Raw genomic sequence first — 17,906 nt, 5'->3', positions numbered from 1 at the left:
CACCCCAGCTTTCAGGGGTCAGAGTGTTCTGTAGTCCTCTCCCCTCTCTCACAGGTTGGAGTTGTCCAATACGGAGAAGACGTGGTACATGAATTTCACCTCAATGACTACAGGTCTGTACGAGATGTGGTGGAAGCTGCCAGCCATATTGAACAGAGAGGAGGAACGGAGACCCGGACGGCATTTGGCATCGAATTTGCTCGGTAAAAAAAATAATAATAATTTTTTTTAAGTCCTAATAAAATAGAAATAATGATAATGTACTTAAATCTCAGATAACTGTTCTAGTTCTACATTGCTGTATGACAAACCTCCATGTAATTCCATACCTTGAGACATTAATCCCTCCCACGTTCAGGGTCAACTGGGCTCAGCTGGTCCGTTCTCTCTGGGTTCTCTCCTATGGGTGTAGTCTGGTGTGTCATCTGGGGCTCTTGTCATTGGAGGCGTTGACTGGACTGGACGTCAAAATGGCACCCTCACGAGGCTGGCAGTTGTCTCGGGCTATTGGCTGGGAGCTCAGTGTGTGCTCAGTGTTGCGACCTGAGCACCCACACGTAGCCATCTGGCTCAGTTTTCTCGTGGTGTAGCAGCCGGGCTTGGAGAGGGAGCATCCCGAGAGTTTTCCAGGAGGCCCCCACAGGAACTCTGAGACTGCCTTGACCTAGCCCCCAAAGTCCTGGATATAATTTTGCCATATTCTATTGATCCAGCAAGTCATTACGACCAACCCAGGTTCAAGGGGGAAGAGAATTTGATTCTGCCTCTTGATGGAGGAAAAGCAAGGTCATGTCACAGAAGAGCATTTGGAAAGGGAGGTATTGCTGCAACCAACTTTGGAAAATGCGCTGTGCCACAGAGACCCCATAAAAAGTGGGTAGGTTCCATGAGGGCAGAATCTTTTGTGGAGTCTGTGTCATCAATGGAGTATGAGGAACATCGCTGAATCTCCTAACTCCCGCCGTGGTAGACTAACGGGGCTGGCTCCTTAAAAATCATACCAGAACCCACTCACCATGACAATGAACATTCCCTCTTGATAGCGTCCTCACAGATGGCTCCATGCTCGCTCCGGTGACTCCACCCTTGCTCAGAACTCTGGCTCACCCCCCACTGAAATCAGGGAGTGCTTTCAGAAGCAATTCCCCAAGATGTTTCGAGCTGAGGCCTAAACCCCAAAGGTGACTCCGTCTTAGGCTAATGGGTTTTAATGTATAAATTCTACATCTACAAGTAAAAGTTCTGCTCTGTCCCTTGGGACCACAGGCCCATTTTCATATAATCCCACCTCACATAGGATGAGGGGATGTTTTTCACAGAATTTAGCAGGAACACAGATTTCATGTGGTCTAACAAGGAAGCTTTTCCCAACCTTATAACTAACTCTTCATAACTAAGTTACGGCTCCACTAACATACTTCTGTTTGCTGATAAAACTTGCCCTAGCATTTTTCCTAAATGAACCTCTCTCTGTGAGAAGATGAGTCTTACTCATCCTCACAAGGAACGGGGCCATTTTGCTATTTTGCCATCGCTGGGATGAGCCCCTGAGGACCCCACACGCCCTCGTGAAATTGCTGGGGCAACAGAGGAAGCCAGTGCCCACGGGCAAGCGCTTCCTCGGTGTGAACTAACTGACTCATACAGGGTTGCAGCCCACCAACCCCAGGTCATTTACGAACTCCACCAAGGAGTTTGAACAAGTCATGACTCATGTAGACGGCTGGGCCTCAAGAAATCTGGGCCTCAAGTGAAGTGTGAAATCTGATCTCAGCCTGCCAAGTCCCAAATTACAGGGGGTGCGTCTTAAAGTAAAAGGTTTGCTCTCCTCACTCGGTTATTCACAATACATTGTGTGTGTGTGTGCACCTGCCAAATTATAAAGATCGGAGCCATGGACTTGAGGGCTTACAAAGATGGTAATCTGTGGCCCCTCCTGGCCCAGTCAGGAGATCTGACAAGCACCAGCCTAACTCAGCGAGGATGAAAGGCTGGGATCCAAGGAGAGATTGTTAAGAGGGGCTGGCATTTGGGTGCCTGGTTGGCTCAGTGGGTTAAAGCCTCTGCCTTCGGCTCAGGTCATGATCTCAGGGTCCTGGGATCGAGTCCCGAATCTGGCTCTCTGCTCAGCGGGGAGCCTGCTTCCTGCCCCTCTCTCTGCCTGCCTCTCTGCCTACTTGTGATCTCTCTCTGTCAAATAAAGAGGGGCTGGCATTTCTCTTGTTCTAGGAAGATGCCATAATTCAGTCAGGGAGAGGTGGAAAGAAGACATTCCACCCAGCCAAAGACAGAAGAGGGGAAATGTCAAGGAATGTTTCTATCTGGAGTCTTTTGACAATGGAATGAGGTTCCGGTTTGGGGGTATTGGGGCCAGATTGTGAAGATGATAATGTCATCACTAAAACAACCATGAGTGGCCACTGAGGGCTATTAGGCTCAGAGTGTTGTCATCATATATGCCCATAAAGCTGAATCCAGTAGTCATGGATGGCTTGGAGGCCATGGGCACAATGATGTGATTCCTCCGTAGTTCACTCAACACTTTCTATTAAGGGGAACAAGCAGGAGGAAGGGCTCAGAGTGACAGAGGGATGACCAGGCCAGATTATGATGAGTTGGTGGGCCATTGTTAGGACCACGAGAAATGGGAGCCAATGCAGATTTTGAGTAGAAAGGAGACATAATATGGCCTCCTTGTCCATAGATCACTCTGGCTTCCAGAATGTAAGTTGTGAGTATCCAGCTCTCACTGCTCTCAAGGAACTTATGATCTGATTTACAAAGGAACAAATCCAAGGCTTTTTACACAATAGAAAATCACAATTTTAAATTTGATGATTCATGTCAATATTCACCCCATTGCAGATTCATACAGATAGTCACACTATTCCACTACATGGAAATATGAACCTGAAAATTCTTGGCTCCATATATAATAAAAAAACCTGTTTCTCTCCTGCCATACTTTTTTTCATGAGTTTTGTGGCTGGGCCTGACCCTTTCATGAGGTGAAGGAAACATCTAGAATCTCCTTTGAGGGACTGGCAGAGTTCTCACTCCACTGGGTCAGGCTGATGCTCAAAATTTGCTCACATCAATTTAGTCACATCAAGTGTGCCTCTAGCCTCCTTTAGTTCACAGCTCATATTAAAATTTGACTTTTTTTTTTTAAGGCTAACCACAATATCATAGAGTTGAGAGAATGGTGGGTCTGTCTCTCTTAACTGGGAGCTTGAAGATGCTCTGAACTAGCTTCTTCCAGGCTCCGTGAATTCCTCAACCTCTAAATCATGCCCATCGGTTCATCAGTGTGTCTGGTGATGGGCTTCAACCTACCATCTTGGAGCTTAAATCTATGGGTCAGACCATATGGGTTAGACCAGTGTCTATGGGAAACATTTATCTTCAGTTCCTTACTGGAAAATTCTACCTGCTGGGCCAGACTTTGGGTCCAGGCCATATCATTCCTACTCAGAACGTCACGGTACAAAGGAGGATTGGCCACAGAGGCACCGCGAGCCCGGGATGGTTCCAGAGCCGGGTTTCCTGCTTCTGAGATGGGCCGCCAGCGGCAAGAGCCTGTCCAGTGTCGTGGGCCAGCGGGCCAGACCCCCAGCCCTTGGCTGCAGGGCCCAACAGGCAGGCCAAGCACCCGCTCCAGGCACTGAAAACAAAGTAAAAAGCAAGAAAGAGGAGTATTTGTCATGGAATTTGATATTTAATAGCTCCCAAAATAGAATCGAAATAGTCCTCGTGGGAAAAGTCAGAACTTCGTTCAGGCTGCATTCTGTGTATTTTACGGATTAATGTTGTTTGGGTGTTGAGTTACTCTGGCCCATCGCCCTTTCAGTGTGTAAGGAAGAGCTTCTCAACATCAGATCATTAGATCTTTGGTAAAATACTGATTCCTAGGCCATGCCCCAGAGCTTCTGATAACATGCCCAGTTAGGGCCTGGGCATTGGCATTTTTTTAAACTCCTCAGATGATTCTAATGTACAGCTGGGTTTTTGAACAACTAACTTAGACACCTTTAAGGTGTCTAGAGGTCCCCATCTGGGGCACCTGGCTGGCTCAGTCTGTTAAGCATCTGCCTCCAGCTCAGGTCATGATCCCAGGATCCTGGGATTGAGCCCTGGATCAGGCTTCCTGCTCAGTGAGTAGCCTGCTTCTCCCTCTGCCTCCGCCCCTTTGCTCCCACTCCTGGTGCAGTCGGTTAAGCATCCAACTCGGTTTGGGCTAAGGTCGTGAATCTCAGGTTCTTGAGATCAAGCTGCACATTGGGCTCTGCACTCAGGAGGGAGTCTGCTTGAGATCCTTTCTCCCTCTCCCTATACCCTTCCCACTCGTGCATTCTCTCTAATAAATAATTCAAAAAAAAAAAAAAAAAAAAGGACAAGCAGGTACATGACCCATCTGAGCAGCTGGTGAACGAGGAGTGTGGCCATCCCAACCCAGCTTCTTCTTTGGTTCTAGATCCCAGCCCTTTTGGGTTGCTCCCCCTGGGAGTGGGCTCACCCCTACTTCTGTGGCTGCCCCCTGAAGGAGCTCTGGGGGCTGCCCCATCCCTACATCCCTCTTCTGACCTTCCCCCTGCGCTCTGGTTTCAGCTCAGAGGCTTTCCAGAAAGGTGGAAGGAAAGGGGCCAAGAAGGTCATGATTGTCATCACAGACGGGGAGTCCCATGACAGCCCAGACCTGGAGAAGGTGATCCAGCAAAGCGAGCGAGACAACGTGACCAGATACGCTGTGGCCGTGAGTCCTGCCCCTCATGTCTCACCCTGTGTGCTCCTAGAGGCTTAGCCATCAAACCCCTGGGGAGTCCCAGGGACATATTCTAGATCGTGAACAAGCTGTCCAGACCCTCCAATGGGCCTCTCCTTGTTTCATCTTCTCCTAAAGAGCATCTGGGGAGTTTTCCTTCAGCGCTGTCCAGGGCCATCCAAAACAGTTATGGAGTTTGGGGGATTTTTTTTTCCTCCATTGCCAGGGAGGTTCTGAAACTTCAGGACTCTAGGAAACACCCCCCCAAGCCACCCGGCTCCCGACCCCTATCTTAGACCAGGGGCCTTCTGTAGCCCCTGTAAGACAGCCTGTCTCAAGCTGCAAGTGGAACCCCAAGTTCTGCTCCCGGTGGCTGAAACGAAGGCCCCGGCCGCTTGAGGGACAGCAGCTGCAGGCGTGTGGGGAGGTCTGGGCTAAGTCCTGGTTAGTCATCCTGCCCCTGTTCCCTGGCAGGTCCTAGGCTACTACAACCGCAGGGGGATCAATCCAGAAGCTTTTCTAAATGAGATCAAATATATCGCCAGTGACCCCGATGACAAGCACTTCTTCAACGTGACCGATGAGGCGGCCCTGAAGGACATTGTTGATGCCCTGGGGGACAGGATCTTCAGCTTGGAAGGTGAGCGATGCCTACTGAGAGGGGTCTGAGTCCCTGGGCCTGGGCTTACATCAGGTGAACCCTGTGGAAGATATCCAGCCCCACAACACGGAGTTCTTTAGCAGGACCCATCCTATAAATCCATGCTACTCCGTGAGGGACCGGGGCTTTGCTGGCATTCTCCTCCTGGGACCACTGGCAATCCTGAAGCCTGTAGGAGCCAAGGGACTTGCCAAACCTTCCCCGGCTTGGAAAGGAGATGGGGTCTGACCTAGTGTCACCAGAATTAGCAAGTACAAAATACCGTGTTTGTGGCAGACTGACCCTAAGACATTATCTGCTGGTTGTCTGAAATTCAAATTGAACTGGGCATCCTGTATTTTGTCGGGCAAGCCTAGTTTGGACAAAGCTGGGCCTGCCTCCATAGCCCAAAACGCTTAATCCCTGAGTCCTGCTGCCTCCCGCCAAAAGCACGTCAAGTAGGGTTCCTCCTGATTGCCTCTCTCCTTACTATTTACACTCCAGTTTTGTCTGCATGGCTCTCCTTTGTGCAGTGTCTTGCTAGAGCGGGCCCTCCCAACACTGGGCTGGGCCACGTGGGAGGGTTTGTAAACAGAGAGAAAACAGCATCCCAGGGCCTGAGCACATTGGAAAAGATGAGCTCCAGAGACGAAAGCAGCCCTCATCCACAAGGATAAAGGGGTAGAAAGTGTAAGCCTGAGTTTTGAAACTCACCCCAGGACTTAAATATCCGGATGAGAGTACTTCTAGAAACGGTTGCCTTGGGTGTGGAGAACATGGACTCCAGGGCCCTGGGCCGGGGGAGAGGGGTGGCTTTTGTAGGGTGGGGCTTTCAGCACACACGGGTTTCTTGGCAAAGCTGTGGTGGTGATAGGTCTCCCTCCCAGGGGTCGAGCCAGCATTTGGGAATCATCCAGAAGCATCTGGAACCAAAGCTGGTGAAAAATAAGAATGAGAGAAGTGCAGAAAGAAATGGAATTTCCACTTCTTGCCAAAAATGTAGACTATTTCTTTCCATGCACTTTCCTTGATCTTTCCCCTATTTTGACAGTCAAATAGCATGCACGCTCTGCCCTATAACTTGTCCCAAACCCTTTTCAGCAGTGATGGGGTTACTAATAGTAAAGCCAGCGGCGAAAGGAAGGTCCCAGATGCCTCTCCCTGCAGGCTGCCTGCCTGTGGGGCCACCCAGAAGGGCAGTGCGGCTGGACTCAGCCTCAGGCCCTCTCTGCCCTCTCTAAAGGGGCCCCCAGGACCCAGGTGTTGGGGCTGAAGATGCAGGTGTGCGTGGCACTAAGCGGTCAGGTGCGGAGCTGAGATCTCTCTGTCTCTCTGTTTTAGGCACCAACAAGAACGAAACATCCTTCGGGCTAGAGATGTCGCAGACGGGCTTTTCGTCTCACGTGGTGGAGGTGGGTCGGGGTTGGAATCACCCTCCCATACACTTACCAGCTCTCTAGGTGGTCACCCCACCTTTCCTGGGCTCTCACCACTCTCTGTGTCTCTGGGTCTCTCTACCTCTGTCTGCCGTGGCTACAAGAAGGAAGTCAAAGTCTTCAACTTAAAAGAGGTTGTCTCGAGCCCTTTTCATCAGGGAGTGGTCTACAAGTAATGAACCACCCCTCCCTGAGCAAGGCCGCTGGGGGCATTTCCTCCAGGATCAAAGTTCCCAATCGGTCTGCAGAGCCCTGCGCGAAAATTGAGTCAATGCGGCAAAACTGATAGCATTGGCTCCTAGTGTCCTGCTCCTGTGGCAACCGGGGTGTGCGGGGGCGTGGCCCCGCGCTGATGCTGGCAGGTGTCCAGATGTGCCAGATGCGTTCCCCCTGCAGACTCGGCATCAGCTGGCAGGGGTCCCAGGTGGGCACGTGGGGTCACAAGCAGCATGTCCTGTCAGAGGCTCTGCTTCACAGACCCAGAACGTCAGGCCGTCACTCCCCAGGCACACCCCTCCCCTGAATCTGATTGACAAGATGGGGCTGGAACCTCACAGGATCGCCAGAGGGGCAGAGAGTCAGTGTCTGTGAGAATGTTCTGGAAAACGTGGAGCCCTGTCTGGGAGCATCATGTGGTGGAAGGGCCGCGTGTCAGGAGTCTCAGTGGACATGCGTTGGGCAGACGGTGTCCTAGCTGTTCCCAAGTTGGTACCATGGGAGTGTATTTCTGCCTCCTCATTTGCCAGAAAAGATCTATTGGTCCTTCCACTTATACATCGCCTTCATTATCTCACCGATCCCCACCCCCCCCAACTCCTCTGTGAGGTAAATCAGACAGGATTCCTAGGTGCCGGTCTCCAGAGGAATAAACTGAGTCACACGAAGTCTGAGGGACTCCCTGAAGTGACATAAGCCAGTAAACACCATTCTTACACTCTTCCTCCCCACACCAAGCAGCTGCTCCCTTAAAGCTTATGGACTCTAAGGGGATCTGAGTCAGAAATCCCAAATCGGAGTGGGGGTAAGGCAGGGGACATGTGCACAGCAGGCAGCAGGCAGAAGGGCGGAAACCTGACTCACGCTCCGCTGTTCCTAAGCTGAATCTGGACAGGCTCATACCCACCCCGAATAAAGCAAGATCTAAATGGAACTGCCTGTAAGAATAACACTCCTGTTCTACGCATACAGCACTTCAGAATTTTCCAGGAAATTCCTGCGCCCCATTTCACGCTCCGCACAGCCCTGCCGGGTTGGCAACAGGAAATAGTTGTCCATTTTAGGTGGTCAGATCTGCATATCTTTTCCATGCCTTTCCGGGGCTGGGCCATACGTTGGGTCCTGGAAGGTGCAGGCTCCTGCTTTGAATACCGTGTATGCCTAGCAATCAGGGAACCTGAAGAGAAGGGGAGGTTATGATGAGGTTCAGGTATTCAAGAACACTGAGATGAGTCCGGAAAATGACCAGGCAGCTCAGTGTGTCGAGCGAGATGAGTCCTTGCAGGATCCGTGGGCTCCCCAGCTGCACAGGGGAGACCGGGAGCTCCCAGCCAGGCTGTTATTTAGGTCAAGGTCATGCATAGCCCTGTGCAGATTCTCCCACATGTCCAGCTTGTTTCCATTCCCTGGTTGGAGAGACCACGGTGCCCTTCCCATCGTCATCCCCACGCCCAGCTCTTCTAAAGCCCCCGAGTCCTGTTTTCAAGTAACAGGCATCTGGAAGTTTTTATCTGATAGGACTCTTAAAGAGATGATTAAATTTGAATCTGAGACGCTTTAACACTTAAAAAGAAAAAAAAAAAATCCTTCCAAATCTGAAGGAATAGAACAACGATTGTGGGCTGTCAGCACTGTGACTGGCCATTGGGTGGCTATTTTAGGGCACGGAGGTTTCTCAGTGCAGGTCACTGATGCCGTCATAATTGGCCACAGCTGTCCTGTCCCTGCAAGTCCAGCTCCACAGCTCTCAGGGTCGGTCAGAGCTCTGTGGGGGTGGAGAACAGGCAGTCCAGGCTTTCAGCTTTGCCGGAAGTGGGTCTGGAGCCCCAGTCAGTCTGTGTCCTGGGCAAGCTACCAGGCTCCACCTTCCCCAAAAGTGCTCCGCAGACAGCCTCAGACAGCTTCTTCCTGTGAATGTGTGAAGAGCCTTCAGCTGCCCTGGACCTGTTTGATTAGTTAGGTCAAAGAGAACGATCCCTAGTCCCAGGGGAAGGACCCCATAGAATGTCCTTAAAGAGCAGAAGAAGGACCCAACCACTCATCACCTGGGCTGCTGTTGTCTACCTAGCAAGGGAAATAGCCTTTGAGGGGAAAAGGATGAAAAGCGACTAGAAAAAAAGAGACTCCAGTGCCCAGGGTAGGAGAGGAGACCCCAAAATGTCACCTGGTCACCCAAAGAACCCAATGGCCCAGGCCATAGGAGCCTCTGGGGAAACCCAGGGAGCTATAGTCAACCAGGGAACTCAAGTCTCAATTTGCAAAAAAGGGAAAAAAAGATATTCGGGAAATTACCATCAGGAAAACCAGCTGTGGATCTCTGGTCAAATTCGAAAACAAATTTTGAAGCCAATGGCTCCATTAGCATTTGGAAATGAATGCAAAGGTCACTAATAGCTGGAGGGGATTCTATTAGTCCTGGATGCCTACTGAGGTAGTGAACTCCCTGGCGAGCTGGGTAATCAAGAAGAAGCTGCAGGAGTCTGCCAGAAAGCTTACAAAAGGGATCCATACCTCCCAAGGGGGCGTGACTCTCTGAAGCTATAATGCCCACAGGCCGGGAGGGGAAGCTATGCTGGAAGGAAGGGACTATGAATAATCATTGCCCATTGGGGTGGGGCTGGGGGGGGTGCTCCTCTTACCTGAGCCCTCAGGTAAGCCCTCAGCTGAGGAATTTCACTCAGACCTCCTACCCCACGGTCCATAGGTCTCCCCAACCCGGAAAGTTTACAGAAGGAAGCATTTTTATTAGGATGGGTCCTGTCTACACAAATACTTTGGTGACTGACCTGAGACGGGAAGAGACTATTTTCCTTTCACCTACATGTGATGACCCAACAGGACAGCCCTCAGTTATTCTGGAACAGGCCAAGGACAGAGAGCCTCCCACCTCCCCGACCAGCTGCCCTGTCCACCTGTGCCCTTCCCGCAGCAGCCCCTGGGGTGGTGGGCCAGAGCGCAAAGGCCCTTGGCCATTATTGGAGGCTCTGAGCTGCTGAAACCTTCAGGTTGTCATCTTTCCTAAAGGTTTTACGTCTGAACTAGTTTGGCACATTTGGTTCAATCAAAAATGAAAGAAACTAATCCATAATAATGATATGAGGGGTTGACACCTGGAGGTTGTAAACTTCTCTATGCCCCCGTAACTAGGGCAGGCAATCGGGGTGTTCTTGCGTTCCAGCCTGTGTGGCCAGGGCGTGGGAACCAAGGTCTGTCAGTTTGCTGTTCCAGATTGTTCACAGGTGGCTTCTGGTGGCAGGAATCATGTCCAGTTCATTGGGAGGTCCTCCTAAGCCCCAGGTCCTCAGGCTGTGCCTTGGTGCCCAGCACCCCACTCCTGGGCCTCATTCCCGAAAACTCTGATCAAGACCGAGCTGTCAGGTTCTTGCTCCCCACAACCCCTCCTTGCCACCCTGGCTCCTGGTTTCCGGCCCGGTGAAAGGCTTCATTCCACAGAAGGATTGAGGTCCTGTTTCCGGCTGTCTCTTGCCTAACCCCATCTAAACCTCTTGGCACTCGTCCCTTCCTCAGGCTCCTCTTCGGGCTTGTTAACAACACACCATCTTAGGACAGAATCTGAGCAGTTAGTGAAAGTATAATCCATCCTCTTAACAACGTATTTGCCTTGGGAGGGGCTCTCGGCCCTTCTTCAGTCACTCTGATGATGGGCACACAGGCACTAGGGAGCCATGGAGGAGTCTGGGGAGGAGGACAGCACTCAGGGTCCTCTAGGTGGCCCGTGCACCAGTGCACAGGGCCACCAGCAGCCACCCCACCTGCCTGCACTGCCCTACCTAGCCAAAGCCGAGAAGAATGGCTGGCATCTGGTATCCTCATTCCATTACTACTGGGCAAGAAGAAAGCACTGCTGGCTGTGTGGCCTCAGACAAATCATTTCACCTCTCTGAACCTCAGTCTTTGAGCAGATGTCTGAAAAATATTTGCTGGAAGTGAATCTTGAGGCTTGGAACTGGAAGTGTACATTTCAAGTCTTGCTAATAAATCAAGTAAGGGTTTCTTAAAATCCTTTCCTAACTCCACCCATCTCCTCAGTTGCCCACCCCTTCCTGCGGGGGCCCCCCCAAAGAGGCTGCCCTGGCCTCCAATGGGGCCCTCCCCTTGGGCTACCAGCGGTGCCAACCTGACCATGAGGTCTGCCTCTTTACTCCTGACTCCCTGGTGTTTTGTGGATGAATTAAAGAGTGAGAGAAGAGCTACTACATACTGAGACCTTATTGGCTGCCCAACATCATGTTAGGAATTAAAAATGTTAATCCTCACAACAAAACGACTTACAGCTGCGGTGGAGACAGAGCAACAGAGAGAGAGAAAGAGCGAGTGAGGGAGAGAGAGAGAGGCTCCCCCAAGGTCACACAGCTAGAAGCTCTGTCTGGCTCCAGACTCCATAATCTAGCCACCAGGCCAGGGATGCTCAGCCTCAGCCCAGTGGACAGTCTGGGTCCCATCATTCTTGGCTGTGGAACTGTCCTGTGCATGGTAGGCAGCAGCCACTACCCCCAGATGCCATACCGAGCCCAACACCACCTCCAACCCCCTGCTCTGACAACCAAAACTGTTTCCAGGTATTGCCAAATATTGCCTGGGGGCCAAACTGCCCCCATTCAGGAACCACTGCCCTAGACTATGCTGTTTCCAGGGCTGGGGATGCAGACTGACTGGAACGTGGTTTGAAGAGATATGGTCACATGCCCAGGGAGCCTTCAACTCAGCTGGGAAGGCAAGACTGCTGCAGAGGCTGGGTCAGAAAGCAGCTAAGAGCTGAGCTAGCAGAGTCCAATGGCAGGTGCTATGCTCAGGTGAATGCAGGTACAAGTTGTCCACAGGGAGGGCATGGACTTGGCCTTGACCGTGCCTGCATCCTCATTTCTGCACAGAGCACCAGAAAAGGCAGCTTATGCCAAGGGTCCAGGGGCAAGGCCACCAAGGCACACCTTGGCCCTATCAAGTGGGAACTCAGGTAGCCCCAGGGAAAAGGAAGCCATAAATTGGGGGGCCAGTGCCGGGCCTGGGTCATGGAATGAGGCTCTTCCTTGGAATGCCCTGCTATTTGTGATCTAGCTGGGTCTCCCTGCCCGGCTTCTCTGTCCAGGCTTTGGCCCTTTTGGGGGCCCTGCCCATCCAGGTTTTTTCCAAATTCAAATTGTCTAGGCTCCCCTAGCTGAGGAAAGAGAGTGCCATAGCGAGGTTTGGTCCAGTGGCCTTCACTTGCCCTCCCGTCCACTGTACTCTGCAAGGCTCTCCCGGGCAGCAGACCCCAGCAACCTGGGAGCACAACCCACAGCCCCTGCTAGCATAAAATGGCATAGAGCAAGAGCCTGTGAGCCCTCAGCTGGCCCAGTACCGCCAAATCCAGAAGGCCAGTGGAATCCCTGAGCCCCACTGGTCAGTATCAGTCCTCCCCAGCGGAATCCCAGGCATGTCACCTGAGCCAGTCCTCCTCAGTCCACTGTAGAGGCCCCCCATTATCTGCATCTTCCAAAAACTCATCTTCCAAGGCCTCTCCATGAAGGAAGAAGCCTGGTCCTGCAGTAGCAAACTTGGACTCAGCCAGAAGAGAGGGGGAGGAGAGAGAGGGGAGGCCCATGCATCATGACCCTCTTAGAGGGTGCTCCGATGGAAAACCAGAAGCAGAGTAGGAGCTGCCCATGGGTATTTTCTCCCCTGCCCAACCCACCTCCCTGCTCCAAATCCTAGCCCTGCCCCAACTTGCTGTGCAGCCTTGGACAAGTCGCTTTCCTGCTCTGAAGCTCAGATGCCGTTTGTCAAGTGCAGATAATGAATATCTGTCCTGTCGGCCTCGCACAGTGGGTGGCTGGATGAGAAAGCACTCTGCAAAGAAGGGAGCATGGTCCAAGTTCAAGGAACACTGGCAGTGACCATGGGCAGCAAGTCTTTGAGGCCCCAGCCCCAATCCTTGCCTGGCAGATGTCAGGCACTCCCAAGCTGAGGCTCACATAGAGTAGGAGGAAAAAGCTAATTAGAAAGTGTGACATTAAACACAACCAAACATATCAGACTCTCCAGAGACCGGCTCACTTACAGTCGTAAAAACATTCTGTCTGAACAGTCAGTTCCACTTCCAGAGTATTCCGACCCTTTAAACCTTATCTAAGATCAACTTCAGTCTTTTTAAAGTGACCCCTGGGAAATGAGAAATGGAAGGTCAGCTTTGGGTTCATGGTCCTGCTCCCTCCACTGCCACCAGTGAGGCCAGCTCCCAGTGGCCCTGCTGTCCTGACTGTCCCAAGGCCAGAATCACGTTTTCCATTGGCACCATCGCTTTGGAGGTTTGGGGAGATGGAGTGGGGGAACCTGAAATCCTGCCAACCAGCCAGGATCAGGGAGCTTCAGTGTGGGGGTGGGGAGAAGTGACTTCGCCAGCTAGTGCTCTCATAGTCCAAAGTTGGGGTACCACCTGCCTGGCCCAGAATGGCCAAGGTCATCCAGGAAGGTGGCCCTCCCTGATTCCACCACCTCCTTGGGCCTTCATTGTCCCTAGTCACTGCTATTCCTCTTCTAAGTGCTTGCTGTTTGCCTTCCTGGGCCCACTAGCTCTGTGGGTTGTTTAAGGAGGTGGGGTGGTGAATGCGGGGTTGCAGAGGCAGCCCAGAGAGGGAGGGGACCCAGTCCTCTGGGATGACCCGAGTCAGGAACTGGGAGCCTGCCTCTCAGGGAGCCAGAGCCCCCATCTTCCCATCCAAACACTGCAGCTAAAGACAAGTGTCCTTCCTCGGAACACAGGCTGTCACGGATGTGGCCCCGGCTTATCCATCCAGCCTCATCAGAGTCACTCTGGCCCCTCATTCCATGCTCCACCCCATCAAACAGCTTCCAGTTCCTTAAAACCAAAGCCTCAAGACTCTCTCCAGCCTCAGGGCCTTTGCACACGTGTCCCCTCCCTGTCCAAGTGTCCAGGCGAGCATTACGCATTCACAACGCTTTTCCTGATCCCCATTTCAATCTAACCTAAACCTCCCTGTGCTATTTACCTACAGCATTTATCACACTTTGTAACTATTATGCTTATTTGCACATTTCTTTAGTACTTGGAGCTTTGCAAGAGCAGAGACAATATCCCAGCACCAAGCAAATAGCTGGGACAAAGAAGACACTCGGTGAATTTTTACTGAAGAAATGAAGAAGTAAGATTTACACAGAGGAAAGCAACTCAGACACCACAAAGGAATGTGCAAGGAGTCCAAGTGCAGGGGCACGGCTTCAAGGAGCATCAGAAGGAGGGAGAATGACAGGAGATTTCCCTCAGAGGGTTTGAAGCCCAAAGAGGAACAGGCTGGGTCCTAGAGGCGGAGTTTATTTCTAGAACATTCCTTTGTTTGACCCATTTTGTACAAAGGATGAGGTGGAAGGTTCTTGGCTCATTCAAAAGTCAAGAATCCTGGTGGAAGTTGTTAAATAATGAACACAGGAGAAGGGGCCTGAGGTGGCTGGCAGATGCTTCATTGCGTAGAAACCTTTCGCGGCTTCCCAGCGAAGGGCCCCCGGGGGTCACGAGCTGATGTGTATCCCCTCCCCAACGTCAGGACGGGATTCTGCTGGGAGCCGTTGGCGCCTATGACTGGAACGGAGCCGTGCTGAAGGAAACCAGTGGCGGGAAGGTCATTCCTCTCCGAGAGTCCTACCTGAAGGAGTTCCCTGAGGAACTCAAGAACCATGGCGCATACCTAGGTAAGAGCCCAAGCGGGCGAGGAGGGACCCAGCGGAACTGGCCCCACATGAGACGAGGGGCCTGTCTGTGACTATCCAGGCACAGGTCAGGGGCCATGGCCTCTTCAGCCTGGCATCCGCCGCGCCCAGCACCATGCCTGGCCCACAGTAGATTCTCGAGAAACAGGTAGAATAAGTGACAAGCAATGCACCTGTACCTGAAATTCAGCTGATGCTTCTAGACGCTAGGTCAGGGGTTTCTGCATCTTTAAAGCTCACTGCCTTGACTGGGGTTTGACCCATTAAGCACTCCAGAAGTGGACATTAGAGAGAGCTACAAATTGTTGGCCATTGGTGATAGGTCCCAGCTCTGAGGCCCTAACCCACTGAACACAGTATCCTCCAGTTCTGGAAGAACCATGGGCCTGGCCCTTGATGCTGAGGCTGCCAGGGCAGATTCCTTTCTGAAAGGGCAGAGCCAGAGCAAAGGGGAGCAGGGGATGAACGGCCGGGGGTCTCATTGTTTCTGAGCCAAGTCGGCCATCTTTGAAGTCACCCATCATTAATGCCTCCTCAGACCCCGCTCCTTCATGAGCCTGGGCCACCCGGAGTTGGCATATCTGTCCACATGTCTGTCCTCTCCCTAATGCTCCATGTCATCCTCGCCTTTGTCACTCAGCTCTTCAGCCGCCCACCTTGCCTGTGACACTGTCCATGCAGTGGTCACCCCACTTTCCATCCGCAACTCTGGGACCCTGAGCTGACCACAGGACAGAAGCCTGGAATCAGGACTTGCCCTGGGAAATACAGAGGCGTAGGTCCCTAGAAGTCCCCCAACACTGCCTGGCCCACAGAGATTAAACCTGAACTGCGTAAAGCGCCCTCCAGGCCCCCTGGTAAGCCGGACCCCGCCTCTGCCTTCCAACCGCTTCTCAGCCAGCGCGGCAGAGACAGGTGCACAAATTATAATGCAAGTGGGGCCAGAGTTCAGATGCAAGCACAGAAAACGAGAGAGAGATTGGAGCCCTGTCTTGGCAAAGGCCCAAACAGTAGAAGAGATGTCAGAAGAACGAAGGCTAGAGGCCACTTAACGCAGACCAGTCATGATGGCTCGTGCTCCTTTCTTGTGCTCAGCAGGGGGCTGAAAGTGGGGACACCAAGTAAGCGATAGTGGCTCAGTGGCCGTGAAGCCTTAACTATCAGGGACATAGCACCAGCGCCCTGGGCCCGAGTGAGTGTAGTCCAGCCATCATGACACTCGGGACCCTGCTGCGTGTGCTGGGGCCTATACCAAGGGTCTAAGGCAGGAAGAGACTGAAAAAAACAAAAAGGTCCAAGAGAAGGAGGGAGATGCGGAAGGTGCTGGGTGGGTTCAGGACCCAGGGGATAGAGTGGTGAGGCTGGGGTGGAGAGGGGCAGCAAGAAAGGGAAGGCAGGCTGGGGCAGGCAGTGGCTGGAGGTCTCAGATGCCAGGTTGAAGAGCTGGAGCTCTTTCGAGCTAGTGTAGGGAGATAGTGAAGGTATCTGAGTGAGAAGGCAGCAGGATGAAAATTCCCTCTCTCTCCAGGTTCCCAAGAGCTGTCTTCCTCCTCCCAGGAGACCCTGGTTGGGGAGAGCCAGGCCAAAAAGCCTCTTAAGGCCCCACCATCTTGCCTTACCCACAGTCACAGCCTGGGGCGGGAATCCTGACAGAGTGCCTTCTCTCTTCCTCCTCCCTCTGGGGCTCATCCATGAGTGTCTGGACTCTCTGGAAGATTCCTTCCTATGTGCCCCAAGGGAGAGGGCATTTGGAGGAGGGAGACCGGGAGGCCAGGCTCGCCTCCTCCACACAAGGAAGCTGTATGGACTTCTGGCCGTGGGTCTTCCCCCATCATCTTGTCAAGGCCTTCTGGGAGGTCGGTCCAGCTTTCAGGATGGCCCTGTCTGCTGGCCAAAGAACCCCACGGAAACTGAAGCCACAGCCAGCAGACTGTGGGAAGCAGGAAGTTCCCCATGCTGCTTGCTGCTTTGAGAGGCGCCTGCTCCCAGGACATTAGACCCCCATGTCCCTCCCCCCACCACTATCCCTCCTTCTGAGGAAGCCCAGAGCTGGGGGGCTAATTAAGAACATTTTCATTAGTGCCACTGGGGTCTCAAAAGAAGGCTTGGTGCGGTGCCTGGGTGGCCCTATTGGTTAAGTGTCTGGTTCTTGATTTCGGCTCAGGTCATGGTCTCAGAGTTGGGAGATCAAGCCCGGAGTCAGGCTCCATGCTGAGCATGAAGATTCTCTCTCACCCTTCCCCTCCAAAAAAGAAAACGAAAGCAAGCAAGCAAGCGAAGGAGCTCAGCCACTCTCCCTCAAGCTGACCCCACCTTTATGTTAATACACAGCCATATCAGCCTAGGCAGTATCCTGCTTCGCTGACCTCTCAAGCCCATTGACCAGAATACACCTTTAAGAGTCAAAAATGTTGTGTCTGGAACCAAGGTAGCTCACCCCCACTGCATCTGTGCTCCCAGCCACTGAATCAACTTGTCTACACATCCTGCAGCCACTGTATAAGCAACCTGTGGGACCATAGTGGTGACCGCCTCTCACACACACACACGCACACGCATAGGGCAGAAGGAGACATCCATTTGCCAGAAATAGCCCGGGAACCACCAACAAAGGCATCTAAAAACTGGGGTCCAGTATCTGAGGTCATCTGGCAGAGAGTGGGGCTCTAGGCTCCGCACGCCTCCTGGGCCCTGCGGGTGCAGCCAGAGTCTCAGCAATCGGGCAAAGCCAACCCGACAGCCCGGAGTGGTGGCCATTCCAGAAGATCCCCTGGTTTCCATTTCTTTCTCACTTGCCTAACGTACCTGTGGGACTGAGAGGAGCCTCAGGGCTCCTTCCTCTGATCTGCAAAGTTCTGGGGCTGTAGGCATCCCTGGGACCCCCTGTCAATGCCCCGTGGAGCAGCTCCTTATACCCGGCAGCCAAGGCTCTAATTTCCCAAGAGCCACTTAGCTGAGGTTACAGGAATGAGGATGACACTGGCTGGTACCTGAGAGGGACAACTGGTGGGGATCAAAAAACAAAGCCAGCCCAATATGTAATAAAGCCCAGCTCAGACCCACCATCTCCCTCCTCCCTGCTCCCCCTTGCCCTTGGGACTCAGGACTCTGGGGAGGGAGGGGACATGCA

General features: G+C 52.5%; 1 protein-coding gene across 1 annotated transcript in view; it reads left to right on the top strand.

Annotated features, from left to right (window-relative positions):
• The window catches only part of ITGA11 (integrin subunit alpha 11), a 109,109-nt gene that overhangs the window by 61,304 nt on the left and 29,899 nt on the right, over window positions 1-17,906 (top strand). The window contains exons 7-11 of the mRNA XM_047738453.1: window positions 55-203; window positions 4,609-4,753; window positions 5,237-5,402; window positions 6,744-6,814; window positions 14,614-14,758. Of these exons, the coding sequence (XP_047594409.1) occupies window positions 55-203; window positions 4,609-4,753; window positions 5,237-5,402; window positions 6,744-6,814; window positions 14,614-14,758 (676 nt within the window). The remainder of the gene's footprint in view (window positions 1-54; window positions 204-4,608; window positions 4,754-5,236; window positions 5,403-6,743; window positions 6,815-14,613; window positions 14,759-17,906) is intronic.

Source organism: Lutra lutra, chromosome 7 (assembly GCF_902655055.1).
Source record: "Lutra lutra chromosome 7, mLutLut1.2, whole genome shotgun sequence".
NCBI classification, from domain to species: domain Eukaryota; kingdom Metazoa; phylum Chordata; class Mammalia; order Carnivora; family Mustelidae; genus Lutra; species Lutra lutra.
The sequence above is the reverse complement of the archived record's forward strand: the minus strand, read 5'-3'. Positions and strand labels throughout refer to the sequence as shown.